Source organism: Scyliorhinus torazame, chromosome 8, assembly GCF_047496885.1.
Source record: "Scyliorhinus torazame isolate Kashiwa2021f chromosome 8, sScyTor2.1, whole genome shotgun sequence".
NCBI classification, from domain to species: Eukaryota; Metazoa; Chordata; class Chondrichthyes; order Carcharhiniformes; family Scyliorhinidae; genus Scyliorhinus; species Scyliorhinus torazame.
The window spans coordinates 250,269,016-250,282,840 of record NC_092714.1 but is presented as its reverse complement, the minus strand read 5'-3'; the positions used below and the strand labels follow the sequence as shown (position 1 = coordinate 250,282,840).

Below are 13,825 nucleotides of genomic sequence, written 5' to 3'. Positions count from 1 at the left end.
CGAAAGGAGAATCCAAGGGAGGTTTACGTTAAAAAAATCGGTGCAAACCACTCACCGATTCCGGTACTGGTGAGGGGCTAGCAACTGCAACGACTGAAACCCACGCCTCCCCCGCCGAAAACGGCCAGAGAATGGCCGGTCTCGGGCCGAGCATGCGCACTGCTGACGATCTGCAGTGGTCGTGCCGTACAACATGGCGCCGGCCGTGGGCGGACCCAACCAACCATCCGCGACCCCACAGCCCACCCCCTGGCCATCCCCCACCAGTCCCCCCAACCCTCGCAGAAGCCCCCCCCCCCCCCCGGCCAGCGGCACAGATCCCGGCCAAGTGTGGCGGCGCTTGACACAGTCCGCAGCCGCCACGCCGGCTTCACGATTTGTATGACCACACATATCCCGCGCCGTCGGTAACTCGGTCCATCGGGGGTGAAGCATCATGGGTGGGCCGGCTAATGAGGCGCCAATGGCATTGCGATTGCGGTCCCGATTTCGGCATGGAGCCCATTCTCTGCCCTATCGCCGAACACGATTTCAGCGTCGGGCAACGGCGAATCCCGCCCACTAAATTATGCAACTCACAAGCACGAGAGAAACAATACTACAGGTCGGTGTTACTAACCGCAAGCTGTCCAATGCTATTGTTCAGAGTGTTCAGCCGTGTCCATGCGATGGAACTGGTGGTCAGGTTCGAAAGCTGGGCCCTGACTTCAGGCAGCAATGCAGCTGTCCTGTTAAGATCCTCCAGAAGGACCACAACACAACTGTCACAAGCTGCAAAGATTGAACGGCAACATTTTACACACTGACCACTGATGACTGTAACAGAAATACGTTTCGTTCTGAAGAGAAAGGTAGTTGCAAAGTTACTCACGCGCGCACTTCATAGAATCCAAATTGTCAACGACAGGGATCTCATAGATCTGTAAACAGGTGTCACACTGTCTGCCTCCCAAACCATTGTTACACGAGCATTCTCCAGTCCGAGGGTTACATGAACCTCCATTGCAGTTACACCCTAGAGGAAGGAAAATTGTAAGCAACATTTGTAACAAGTACGATTCCTGCCACCAGCTTGTGGTTTTGGAACGTTTCTCTTTATTCTTTGGGCACAAAGACCAAATGCACATGATGGCCGCAGGTTTGCATCCGGTGCGAGCACGAACGGCAACTCGGGCGCAAAATCTCGTGAGAATCGGAAAACAAGAATCTCGCCAGTGAGATCGCATTGTGTGATTTTTCCCGTGTCTCGCCAGTGACGTAACACCAGTTCCCGCTCATCTCCATACATTTTTCAAAAAATTAGTGGGCTTGCCCACACCTTTTGAATTTTTATTCATTCTTGGGATTTGGGCGTCGCAGGCAAAGCCAGCATTTGTTGCCCGTCCCTAATTGCCCTCGAACTGAGTGACTTTTTTAAGAGTCACCCACATTGCTATGGGGCTGAAATCACATGTAGGCCAGACCAGGTAAGGACAGCAGATTTCCATCCCTAAAGGACATGGACATGGAATTAGTGAACCAGATGGGTTTTTACAACAATCGACAATAGTTTCATGGTTGTCTCTTAACTCCAGATTTTTTATTGAATTCAAATTTCACCATCTGCTGTGGTGGGATTTGAACCGGGGTCCCCAGAGCAGTACTCTGGGACTCTGGATTAATAGTCCAGTGACAATACCACTATGCCACCGCCTCTCCCCTCACAAACTTGAAGCAGTCAAAGGGAACCCTTGGATGGCAAACAGGCAACTATAGCTATGGGTGGTGGTGGAGTGTCCCCTAGCACCACCCCTACCACAGACGAGCCCCCTGGACAGCTGCTTGGGTAAAACCGCGACGACCTTTAAACGGGTTTCCCAGCTGTTGGCGTTTTCCAGTCGCATCCCACCAATTTGTCAGCATGCGCCATGCTTGCAGGATTTTCTTTTTTGAAGTGTTTAAAAATATGGCGGGAAAGGCCAGCAGTGCCGTCGGCGAGGTACACACCGCTTTTCTTGTCTGAGCCAACACTTTGAATTTTTAAAACAATTCCGTCTTTTTTTCATTTACTGGATCGGCATTTATTCCCATCCCTAGTTGCCCTTGAGAAGGTGGTGATGAATTGCCTTCTTGAACCTGCTGCAGTGTCGAGGTGTAGGTACACCCACAGTGCAGTTAGCAAGGGTGTTCCAGGATTTTGACCCAGCGACAGTGAAGACGGTTATATATTTCCAAGTCAGGATATTGAGTGACTTGGAGGGGAACCTCCAGGTGGTGGGGTTCCCGGGTATCTGCTGCTCTTGTCCTTCTAGTGGTCGTGGGTTTGGAAGGTGTTACTGAAGGAACCTTGGCGAGTTACTGCAGTGCATCAGTGGTGGAGGGATTGAATGTTTGTGGAAGGGGGAGCAACCAAGCGGGAACTTTGTCCTGGATGGTGTCGAGCTTCTGAAGTGTTGTTGGAGCTGTTCCAGGCAAGTGGAAAGTATTCCATTACACTCCTGCCTTGTAGATGATGGGAAGGCTTTGGGGGTTCAGGAAGTGAGCTATTCACTGCAGGATATCTAACCTCTGACCTGTTCTGGTAGTCACAGTATTTATATGGCTAGCCCAGTTCAGTTTCTGATCAATGGTAACCCCCAGGATGTTGATTGTGGGGGATTCAGCGATGGTACTGTCATTGAATGTCAAGGGGCGGTGATTAGATCCTCCCTGGTTGGAAATGGTCATTGTCTGGCACTTGTGAAAGTTACCACCTGACATCGTTAAAAAGTAGATTCAAAGCAAAATAAAACAATACAACTTTGTTTTCTTTCCCTCAATTCATCATCCCAATTCTGATCTTCCCTACAAATCAATCAGGAAAAGCTCGAGAACTTGGCCGGAATTCTCCGACCACTGAGATTCTCTTTTCCCGTTGGCAATGCAGCCTCGCTCGCTGGTTTCCCAGCGATGTGGGGTGGCTTCAACGGGAAATCTCATTGACAAGCGGCGGAAAGATAGAATGAATAGTGCGCCACCAAGAAATATATGGCTGGCGGATTGGCGATTCCCGCCCAATATATTCTACTCCCCTTGAAGTGCTGTCATTACTGACTGATTACGGAATGATGAGTTATTGTGAACAAGACCCAGAGAAACGATGCAACAGGTGCCAATTGTTTTATCCTATTTGGTTTGTTCCATCTCTTTATCTCAAAATTGGCTTGGCTAAATGTTTCAAGAGACGTGAATCTTAGATTCTGCACTTTCAGCAGACAATTCAAACAAAGCATCATCTAAAAATATACCTGACATATCAAACACTGAAGTGTTCTGGGAATGAACAACTTTTATCCACTTCAATATTTCTAACAATAGAACAAATTTGCAAGCTACAAGTAAAAGAACCCATAAACTTTAATCATACTAGATTAAACCAAATCAGAATCTGTATATATGTATATATGACCACAGTATCTTACAAACTCCTTTAAGCTTAAATGATATAATTAGTGACAACAAATGTCCTTTTACTTTTTATGGAGCAAGAAAGACAACATTTCAATTTCCCATTCCTCTGGTGGTAAAGGGGTGGGATAGGCCCAATGGTGCCCAAGACTGAAGGGGCAGTGCCATTTGATCTTTAGTGTGTGTAACGGTTTATCAGAAATACCTGCCCTGGTCCATCTTCTAGAAAATAACTCAGGCTCCATAGAATCCCTACAGTGCAAAAGGAGGCCATTCAGCCCATCAAGTCTGCACTGACTCTCTGAAGGAGCACCCTCCTAGGTCTACTCCCCCGTCCTATCCCTGTATCCTCACCTAATGTACACATCTTTGGACACTAAGGGGTAATTTAGCATGGCCAATCCACCTAACGCGCACATTTTTGGACTGTGGAAGGAAACTGGAGCACCCGGAGGAAACACAAACAGACACGGGGAGCAAGTGCAAATACCACACAGTCACCCAAGGCTGGAATGGAACCTGGGACTGTGGCACTGTGAGGCAGCAGTGCAAACCACTGTGCCACCTTTCATGGTTAACATGCCACTCAAATGATTCTAGGCCTTTTTTTCGGGGGGGGGGGGGGGGGGGGGGGGGGGAGAGCTCTCAGCTTCTGAGTATCCTATTGACACCTTTGGAATTCCCCAAACATATCCGCTTGCTATGGAACAAAATGTTTCCTTATGGATTGCACTGTTACAATTTGCTTAGGACCTTAAGCTGTGGGACACCAATTCATGCTCCTGGTCTCTATGAACAGACGGAAAACAGCACAGCGTCACATTGTGCTATGTGAGCAGAAAAACACTAATTCAGGTTTCTTAACATTACAGAAGCAAAAAGTACAAAAGTAGGTTTAGATCGCCTCTTCCTCTTGGGAAATACCTCAGGATAGATGATGGCTTGCTTCTACTCCAGTTTAATGGGTTATATCACTCCACTGAACACCCACCCATTCTTCCAAAACAATAATAAATTATTTCCCTCTTTAAGCTGTCAGACAATCCAGCAAATTAGGAGAATGAACAGCACCAGCTGAAGTGAATACCAGTCCACACCTTGTGCACTGAATGAATACCATAACGAGCGTTGGTAGATGAAATTAGGTGCTATAGCTAGCTCACATACTGAATAAACCCCATGGGGTTGGATTCTCCGGCCTCCCAGCGGGAGGTGGCTCGATTCTCTGTTCCTGCTGATGTCAATGGGAATTCCCATTGAAACTACCCCACACCACCGGGGAACCCACAGGTGGGGGGGGCTAGAGAATCCCGCCGCCAGCGAATGGCCGGAGAATTCCGGTCCTGGTCTATATCCTGCACATGACGTAAACCAGCCTGTAGACAAGGATGCATGAAAACATCATCGAGCACATTTACTTCAAAGCCACAGATCTTTCCAGAATATTATAATATATATAAATCAAAAATGCTAAACCATTGTCCTTTCAAATGTCACACTATTTATTTGGCCATAGATAAAATGGTTACTAAAGTCCCGATATAGACAACATGTTTTACCTTGTACCAACAGATACGTTCAAATGCAGTATAATCCTTGCTCAGCAAATAGTAATAGAAACTATTATAAAAATTGTACAATTCTGGACCTGCTTGCAAGGTACTTAAAAATAAGATATTCTTATCACCTGGGCCAGAATAGATCCTGTTCGAATCACTACAGTGCAAAAGGAGGTCATTCAGTCTATCGAGTCTACACTGATCCTTTGAAAGCACACCCTACCTAGGCCCCAATTCTTGACCTATCCCTGAAATCCCACCTAACCTTAGGACACTTAGGAGCCATTTAGCATGGCCAATCCACCTAATCTGCACATTTTTGGACTGTGGGAAGAAACCGGAGCACCCAGAGGAAACCCAGGCAGACACGGGGAGAATGTGCAAACACCAAACAGGCAGTTACCCGAGGTCGGAATCGAACCCAGGTCCCTAGCGCTGTGAGGCAGCAGTGCTAACCATTGTGTTACCATGCTGTCCTGTTGATAATCACAATTCATTTATCTATATTAATTAGTACCCCCACTGAAATAGAGAAACTGCAATTTCATACTAATCTATAAAGCATTCATACAACACCTGCACCAATAGTAATTGCTCCTCTCAACCTCTGAAGCTGTCACGAGAGCTTAGTAACCATTCCACTCTTGACTTGCATGCAGACTTAACACAATACTTAGAATGCGAGTTAGTGGAGAAAATATGACTGAATCCTTTTACTTAAATTAAGGAAGGTAAGTAGAGGTGCAAGATCTCTGAAGTGAGTAGCAGAGTGGTTAAGCAAAATCAAATTTGGGTTTACAAGGATGTAATTCGTCAGGAAAAACAAAAATCAAGAGTTGGTGATGACTGCCCCTGTTCTGGTCGAGAAGGAGTGCAGAGCAGTGACTCAACCTGATCGGCAGCGCGGCATGGATGCTATTTTGAGGTGTGAATGGATGAAGCATTGGATTTCCCCAATCTCCTCTGACTATGCCACTTACTTCTGCAGCCACTTGAGCTGTAGCTCCAGAGCCCGGGGGCACAGCGCTGACACTGGAGTCCAGTCACGCCGGGCAGGCATGGGCACTGGCCGTTTTGAGAGTCACAGATTTCGTTCTGAGAAGCGACACCACAGGAACATCTCCGGCAGCCAGCGCAGCTGTCGTATCCATAATACCCAGCCTAAGCAGAGAGAAAAGCGTGAGAAACAGGAACCCACCCGTCAGGTCTTGAATCTGGAAGTAGAACTGTTCAGAGACAATTGTACCCACATAGCAACTCCACGTCACACATGAAGAAATTCCGAACAAATAAAGGCCCATTTAACATGGAATGGTCACTTGGTCCTGGTCTTGTCCACGTTTCCAGAAGGACCAACAACTTATATTTATATAGCACCTTTAACATAAGAAGATGTCTAATGTGCTTCTTCAGGATCATTATGAAACAAACACTGAACCACATAAGGAGATATTAGGGCAGCACTTTTGGTCAAAGAGATGCATTTTAAAGAGTATCTTATCGGGGAAAACTGAAGTAGAGATGAGAGAGGTTTAGTGAGGGTATTCCAGAACTCAAGGCCCAGATAAAAGCATGACTGCCAATGTTGGGAGTGATTTAAATCCAGCATGCTCAAACGGGTGGAATGAAATGAGCTCAGATATCTCGGAGGGTCGTGGGGCTGGAGTAAATCACAGAGCTAGGGTTGGGCAAGGACATGGAGAATCTGAAAACAAGGATGAGTATTTAAATACCAAGACGGAGCTTAACCAGGAGCCAAACAATTCCCCTTCAGAAGGCAAACGCGAGCAAGTCACCTGAGCACTCGCTTGCTTCTCCCTGATATGGTTCCCAAAGCTCTCCACCAACAAGGATTTCTTTGTGTCATTCCTGGGTCTAATGTAGACGAACTTATTAGAGATTGACTGCCATGATTAGCAACAATTCCATTATCATTGCATCATGTGACTACCAGGATGGTGAACTCAGAAACTGTGAGGTAGAAAAGTCCAATCTTGATACCAGTCATCAACTCTTTGTTCACTGAAGACTAGTTTGTATCATAGGGACAGTAGGGAAAGCCTTGTACTTCCGCCACCAATGCACCCTTCAATTTTTCTTCGCTATGTGTGGCCTGCTTCGGGTACTGTATGGTCCCTTTAAGACTGGCGTATGGACATGCATGTCATCAAGGGAACATTGGTATGTTCAGCCTATTTGCTGCACTGTGCAGCACATTCCGGATGGCAGCCTTGAGGGAATATTGTGCTCCAAACTGCTCTCAAAACACACATTGCACTTAACAAACTGGCAAACATTTTGAAAGAATAAAGCATTGGTTTCGTGTTTCAGTAATGAAGAAATCACTGCTCTTAAATGTGATTCAGTCAAAGGTTCAGGCAGAATTACTGATCAATATGAAGAAGCGCAATGTCTAAAGAGAACTAATGAACTTACCTCACAGTGGTCACACTGAGCTCCTGTCACACCAGGTTTGCACCGACACTCACCAGAATCACACGATTCTGTGCCGCAGGGTGAACAATTACATGCTGCAAATGTATGAAATTTAAAAATGATAATTTTTTTAATTACCAATTTTATTATAATGAACCCTTGAAATATTCAAAAGTCATAACAAGTTATGAACTTTGATTTAAGATACTTATATCCAAAAGCAAATTATGTTAAACTCACTCTGCAAATCTGATCCCTGATTGACAATAGATTAAAATCTGATTTGTGCTCACTGAGTCAGTGGTGGCGTGCCTGCCTGAGTCAGAAGGCTTTGGGTTCAAGTCACCCCAGGACTTGGGCACATAACCCTGTCGGACACATTTAATGTTGTCTCCCCTCCCAGGTGGATTGTGAAGGTTCTACGACACTAGTTGAAGAAGAACGAGGGAGCTTTACTAATGTTCTGGCCGATATTTATCCCTCAGTCCACACGACCACAAATAGGTTAAGTATTCGTTTATGGGACCTTGCTGTGGGCAGCTTGGTTCCCAGATTTGGCCTACAAAATTCAAAGATGGCATTCCACAAGCCATTCGTTGACTGTAAAGCATTTTGGGATATTCCAAGTAGATGAAAGGCACTATATAAAGCAAAATATTCTCTTTTCTTTCTTTTGATTTATGGAAGGACAAAAAGCAGAATATTGTATATCGCATCAGTTATAATCAACAATAAATTGTATTTATATCATGACTTTAACTTAGGAAATGTCTCCAGCTTCATAAGAGTTAGTGATGAGGAGCTCCCCATGGAGAAAAATGGAAATCTAGCACTCACCCCCCAAAAGGCTTTGATCGTTGGACCAATTTAAATTTTCCAAGACAGATATTGCTAGTCTTTTTTTGGAGTGGCCGTATCAAGGGACATGAAGCCGATTTGGGGTACAGATTAACCATGATCTAGCTGAATGATCTGATGGAACAGGCTGAATGGTCAGCTCCAGTTCCCATGTCCCAGCGATTGGCTGCATCCCATTGGCTAACAATTCCACAGGGGAAAATTCAGCAAGCTCCTGAAAATGATTGAAAATATAGCATAGTCCCACAACAGACGATTCATTGAAAGAGTGATTGCACAAATCAGGAGTGAAAATGAGCAAAATGCATGAGTTCTTCCAACGTTCTCCCAATGCAGAAGACTGATATCAGTCTTTGGTCTGGGGGAAGTTACTGACACAAAAGGCAGAACCCAATTTCCTATCAGCACTCCCTCCACATATAACTGATGATATTTGTTTGAAGGCCAGGAAGTATGAATTATTCCATTCACATTAACCGTACAAAAAAGAGAGTTTTCAATTGAAAATACTTAAAAGTTCAACATGAAAATAAAGGTCTTGCTAATCAGTGGTAATCTTCCTAAATGACTTTCCACTCACCTGATTTCTATTTTATCAATTTGAGTTGAAATTCAAAAACTAAGGGTCTGGATATACAATGGTGTGACAAGCAATTGGTTTTTTTAAAAATTGACTCTGGTTTAGGACTGGGTAGTTTTCTCAATTTGGACTTAAAAGTTGAAAGTAGGGAAGCCAGAAAAATTAGGCCAAGTAGGGCTGACTGACGGCAAGATGCAAATTCATGGCTGTAGCACAATATGTGAACTGCACGTGTGTGCACTGGTTTGTGTGTCCTTAATTTGTGACAGGAGCTTCTAGGGCTAAAGGACCATAAGACCATAAGACATAGGAGCAGAATTAGGCCACTCGGCCCATCGAGTCTGCTCCACCATTCAATCATGGCTGATAATTTCTCATCCCCATTCTCCTGCATTCTCCCCATAACCCCTGATCCCCAGGGGACCAGGGCCCTACTTACAGCAATACCAGTTCTGAAGGCAACATGTTCTAATGCCAACTAACTGACCAATGTGAAAGTTCAAGAAGTTCTGACCAGGCTTCTTTTGTGCACCTTTGAGGCGCAACAGAATTATAGAATCATAGAATTTACAGGGCAGAAGGAGACCATTCGGCCCATCAGTCGAGTCTGCACCAGCCTTTGGAAAGAGCACCCTACTTAAGCCCACACCTCACACCTTATCCCCGTAACCCAGAAACCACACCTAAACTTTTTGAACACTAAACGCAATTTTATCATGGCCAATCCACCTAACCTGCACAACTTTGGACTGTGGGAGGAAACCAAAGCACCCGGAAGAAACCCACAAAGACACGGGGAGAATGTGCAGACTCCGCACAGAGTGTGACCCAAACCGGGAATCGAACCTGGGACGCTGACGCTATGAAGCAACTGTGCTAACCACTTGGCTACCGTGATGCCCGTTAGTTGCATGCAGTCATGATTTTTTTTCAAAGCAATCAGTTATACTTGGTTCGAGTGAGTCTAAATGCGAACTCACGTTATTATTTTATGACATGCAGTCTTTAGGCTGAACTTTCGCGGGTTGGGCTTTCCATTAGAGATAGGTTTAGGAGGAGCTCACCACCCTGATCCAAATCATTATTCTGGGTAGCGGCTCATTATGAAAGGCAGTCCGCTGGCGGGGTCTCTGCCATGCAGAGGGAGGTCGCCAGCTCTGTGACAGATGAGGATGTCTCTTTTGCTCTCTGTAGAAAATTGTTTTTGATTTGCACCAGGTCAATCAATCTTTCCTAACTGGACATTACTGGCAATTCAAGGAACTGATGGTATTTTCCTTTAATGAGTACTGTTAAAAACATAATCATCTGGTTAAAGAGTTCAAATTCCAAATGCAAGTATTTCGGTAAACGTAACTTACGTGCACAATTCTTAGCCGTCACAGCATCTCCATGGAAACCTGGCGCACAGCGTTCACAATGAGGCCCATCAGTGTTATGCATACAGCCCAGGCAAACGCCAGTCAGTGAATCGCAATTGCTGAAGAGCATGTTAGAATCCGTGTTGCCATTACAGTCGCACGGTTGACATTGGCTTCCCAATACCATTGGGTTTCCATAGTAACCTGGGGCACACCTTCACAAGAAAGGAGAAAGTCATCAATAGGGCCAGTCGGCAAGAACAAAAAACAATACAAACACACAATGCCCAGGTTTCACTGATTATTCGAGAATTTGGATATTATTGCAGGGTTCAATACGTGCACCATTCTACACATCAGTCTGAGGATGACATGAGGTAGATTAGTTTGATTTACTGCCGGACTGGCCATTCAACTTGTTAACTTTGCTGAATGAGCTCAAACCGTAAAAATCAAGGACATTTGGATTGTGAACCTCAAGAGTTGCAAACACCTCACTACAGAACTTGTAAAGTAGCGGCTCTTTGCAGCTTCATTGCCTGTTTCACAGCTTCAGATACCTGGGACGGGATTCTCCGACCCCACGGCGGGTCTTAAAATCGGCGGGGGGCGGGGGGGAATCACGTTACACCATTCCGACGCCGCTCCACCGATTCTCTGCCGACTGGAGAACTGGCACCGATGGCGCCGGCACGGTCGCCGCGGCACCGGTCGGGCGCCACGTCAGGCCGAATGCCCGCCGAGTCCCACCGGCGCCGTTCGCGCGTGGTCCTACCCGGTGGGACCTCGGCGTTTATGCTGCAGGGGCTGTCCTGGTGTGGGGGAGGGGGGATCCGACTCCGGGGGGGGGGGTTGGGCCTCCACGGTGGCCAGGCCCGTGATCGGGGCCTACTGATCGGTGGGCGGGCTTATCCCAGGAGTTTCACGGTCCTCCACGCCGGTCCCATGTAGGGCTCCGCCATGTTACCCAGGGGGCGGTGTGGAGAAGGCAACCCACACTCATGCGTGAACTCACGCCAGCCGTGGCGCGCATGCGAGAACTCACGCCGGCCGTGGCGCGCATGCGCGGACCCGCGCCGGCCGTGCTGGCGCACGTATCAGCAGCTGGAGCTGCGTGAGGCGCACCAGTGCCGTGCTTGCCCCTTGTGCAGCGCAGGATCGCTGATCCTAGGGGCCAGATGGCACCGTCGTAAAACGCTCCGGCGTTTACGACGGCGTCAACATTTAGTCCCATTATCGGAGAATCCCGCCCCTGATACCACTGACTTTTTCTTCAATAATCACGTACATCTAATAGCTTGGGTTTGTGCTGAGCACAAGAGTCTTTTTTTCCTCATCCAGCAGACTTCGGAATATTTTTAAACATCAGAATATTTTAAAAGAACGTAAGAAATAGGCCAACCAATGGCCTATTACCCCTGCTCCCCCATTTGATAAGATTGAACCTCTCAAATTCAAAATTTGAATTCAATTTTGAAAAATCTGGAATTAAAAGCCTTATGCAACAAACTATAGAAAATATGTAGTTCTGCTGCTACACATTTTGCACCTACTGTTGAAATTGGCTACCCTGTCTATTACTCAAAAGAAAGTACTGCAGCCAGAAAGTGATTTCCTATTCAACTATTACGAATATAAAAGATAAGCACCATACTTTAGTAGATTTTAAAATTTCTGTTCAAACGAATCAACTACACTCCATAACAGTTACCTTCTCCATTATTTGATAGGTCATGCAGTTTAATAAGGTATAGTGCGTTTTCCCCTAGCACACACAACACTGACCTTTCACACTTTAAGCCAGCATAGCCTGGTTTACAAAGACACTGTGTATGATCTCCACGGTTGACACAATCCTTCGCAAAGCTAAAAAAAAAGGTGTTGGAGCAAGGGGGAAGAAAAAAGGTGACACACATTATTTAAAAAATTACTTCATCAAACTTCAAGGACAACTTCATTTTAACGGAATTCTGTAGAAGGATCATTTACATCCAAAATGTTAATCCCGTTTCTCTCCACAGATGCTGCCAGCCTTGCTGAGCTAATCCAGCATTTCTATTTTTAACTTAAAATTAATTTTTTTTTCCCGCTACCCCCTACCCACCCCAAGTCTAATGAAGTGGCAATACATACTTGTTGGAAGAAACAGTGAGAGGGCACGGACATTGAATACAAAGCGACGCTGCTCCAACAGTAGCATTTTCAACGAGGCCAGACTTACAGCGTTCACAGTCATCTCCTTCAGTGTGGTGCTGGCAGTTCTAGAAAAAGAGTTCTATATTTTAAAACTTTGCCCGTCAACTTGCACTCAGTGTTCTTGGAGAAATGACTTAAAAATCTGATTTGCTGAATGCACACTCGAGGTTAAACTGTTTGTGAAACACGGGAAAGCAGCCTCTGGCAGACGGGATGTGACATTCATACCCGTCCTTCCAAAGAGTTGCTGATTCCTTTTGATTCCTGAGGGGGCAGCGTTTTCTTGGTTGAACTTAGTTACCATGATAGTGTTTGGAGCAAAGACTCAATACAGCGGGCGGAAGATAAGACAAACAACTAGGCTTCCCACGCTAAAGGTGGGGTGCAGTCCGTGAGGTTCATTTCGGCAACATCCCATGCTAAAAGATTGATGAGGTTCAAACGTGTGGTTTTTGGATATGTTCAGCTTTCAGATTTAAGGATAAAGTACACTCGACCTCTACTGCAGGGGATCCTCACCTGTGCTGTCCCAATATGTGTACTTGGCAGAGGCAGACTTACAATGAAATGCACAGCGCTGGAGTGCAGGGCCCCGGCCACTGGGGGTGCTCATACTGAAAGGTGGGTGTGGGAGCACCCATCAGAGTCCATGGCTCTGAATTTTCTGATAGTCTCAACGAGTCCATCAGCAGGCAATGCAGGACAACATCCTACTCTGATTGGGGGACTCCCCTTTAGAGCAGTAAAGCACTGTGCCAGGGGTTGAGAGGTGGTGGGTGTGCTATTATCATACATGAAGACAATGCAAGGGTTAACAAAATGTATACAGGCATCCACTAGAGGGGGCTAGTCCCATAAGTATATAGGGGATGATGCTAAGCCTTGTGGGGCAGATGATAGAGACGGTGGTAGCAGATGAAGTGAGGAGTTAGCTAGAGACAGACTGAAGGAGGATAGTGAGAGAGGGCAGATAGTAGTTTAAAGTGGTAGTGAGTTTAGATGTAGATGAGAGTAGTTTATATGTTATTTACCAACTGTATGTTTCTATGCGATAGGTGTCGAATCCAGTTAGTAGTGTTCAATAAAGTAATTTTGTTTGTTAACAAAGCTTGTTGTTCTTTGATCAACACTACGCATCAAAGCCATCCGGGTAAAGTAAAGCAAGAGAATAACACAGTGGAGACTTGAGAGCAGTTTGGATGAATCTCCTGATTGTCTGGTGTGAAGTTTCTAAACTTTCCTTGCGTGGAGCAGCAGCCAGGTTTCTGACATTCGGCCCAGCAGCCTGAGGCAAAAGTGAGGGTCACCGACCTTACTAAAGGCTTTGCAGGCTTACACCCTAATGTGAGGACCGAGGAGGCGATGCTGGCCGACGCCCGTCAATGGGAGCAGCAGGGCGACGCTCAACC

At 46.0% G+C, this 13,825-nt stretch overlaps 1 protein-coding gene across 1 annotated transcript in view; it reads right to left on the bottom strand.

Moving 5' to 3' along the window:
- The window catches only part of lama5 (laminin, alpha 5), a 377,969-nt gene that overhangs the window by 89,699 nt on the left and 274,445 nt on the right, over positions 1–13,825 (bottom strand). The window contains exons 43-49 of the mRNA XM_072515083.1: positions 12,354–12,481; positions 12,006–12,086; positions 10,221–10,435; positions 7,422–7,516; positions 5,966–6,146; positions 872–1,015; positions 620–771 (exon numbers count right to left, since the gene is read on the bottom strand). Coding sequence (XP_072371184.1) covers positions 620–771; positions 872–1,015; positions 5,966–6,146; positions 7,422–7,516; positions 10,221–10,435; positions 12,006–12,086; positions 12,354–12,481 — 996 coding nt within the window. The remainder of the gene's footprint in view (positions 1–619; positions 772–871; positions 1,016–5,965; positions 6,147–7,421; positions 7,517–10,220; positions 10,436–12,005; positions 12,087–12,353; positions 12,482–13,825) is intronic.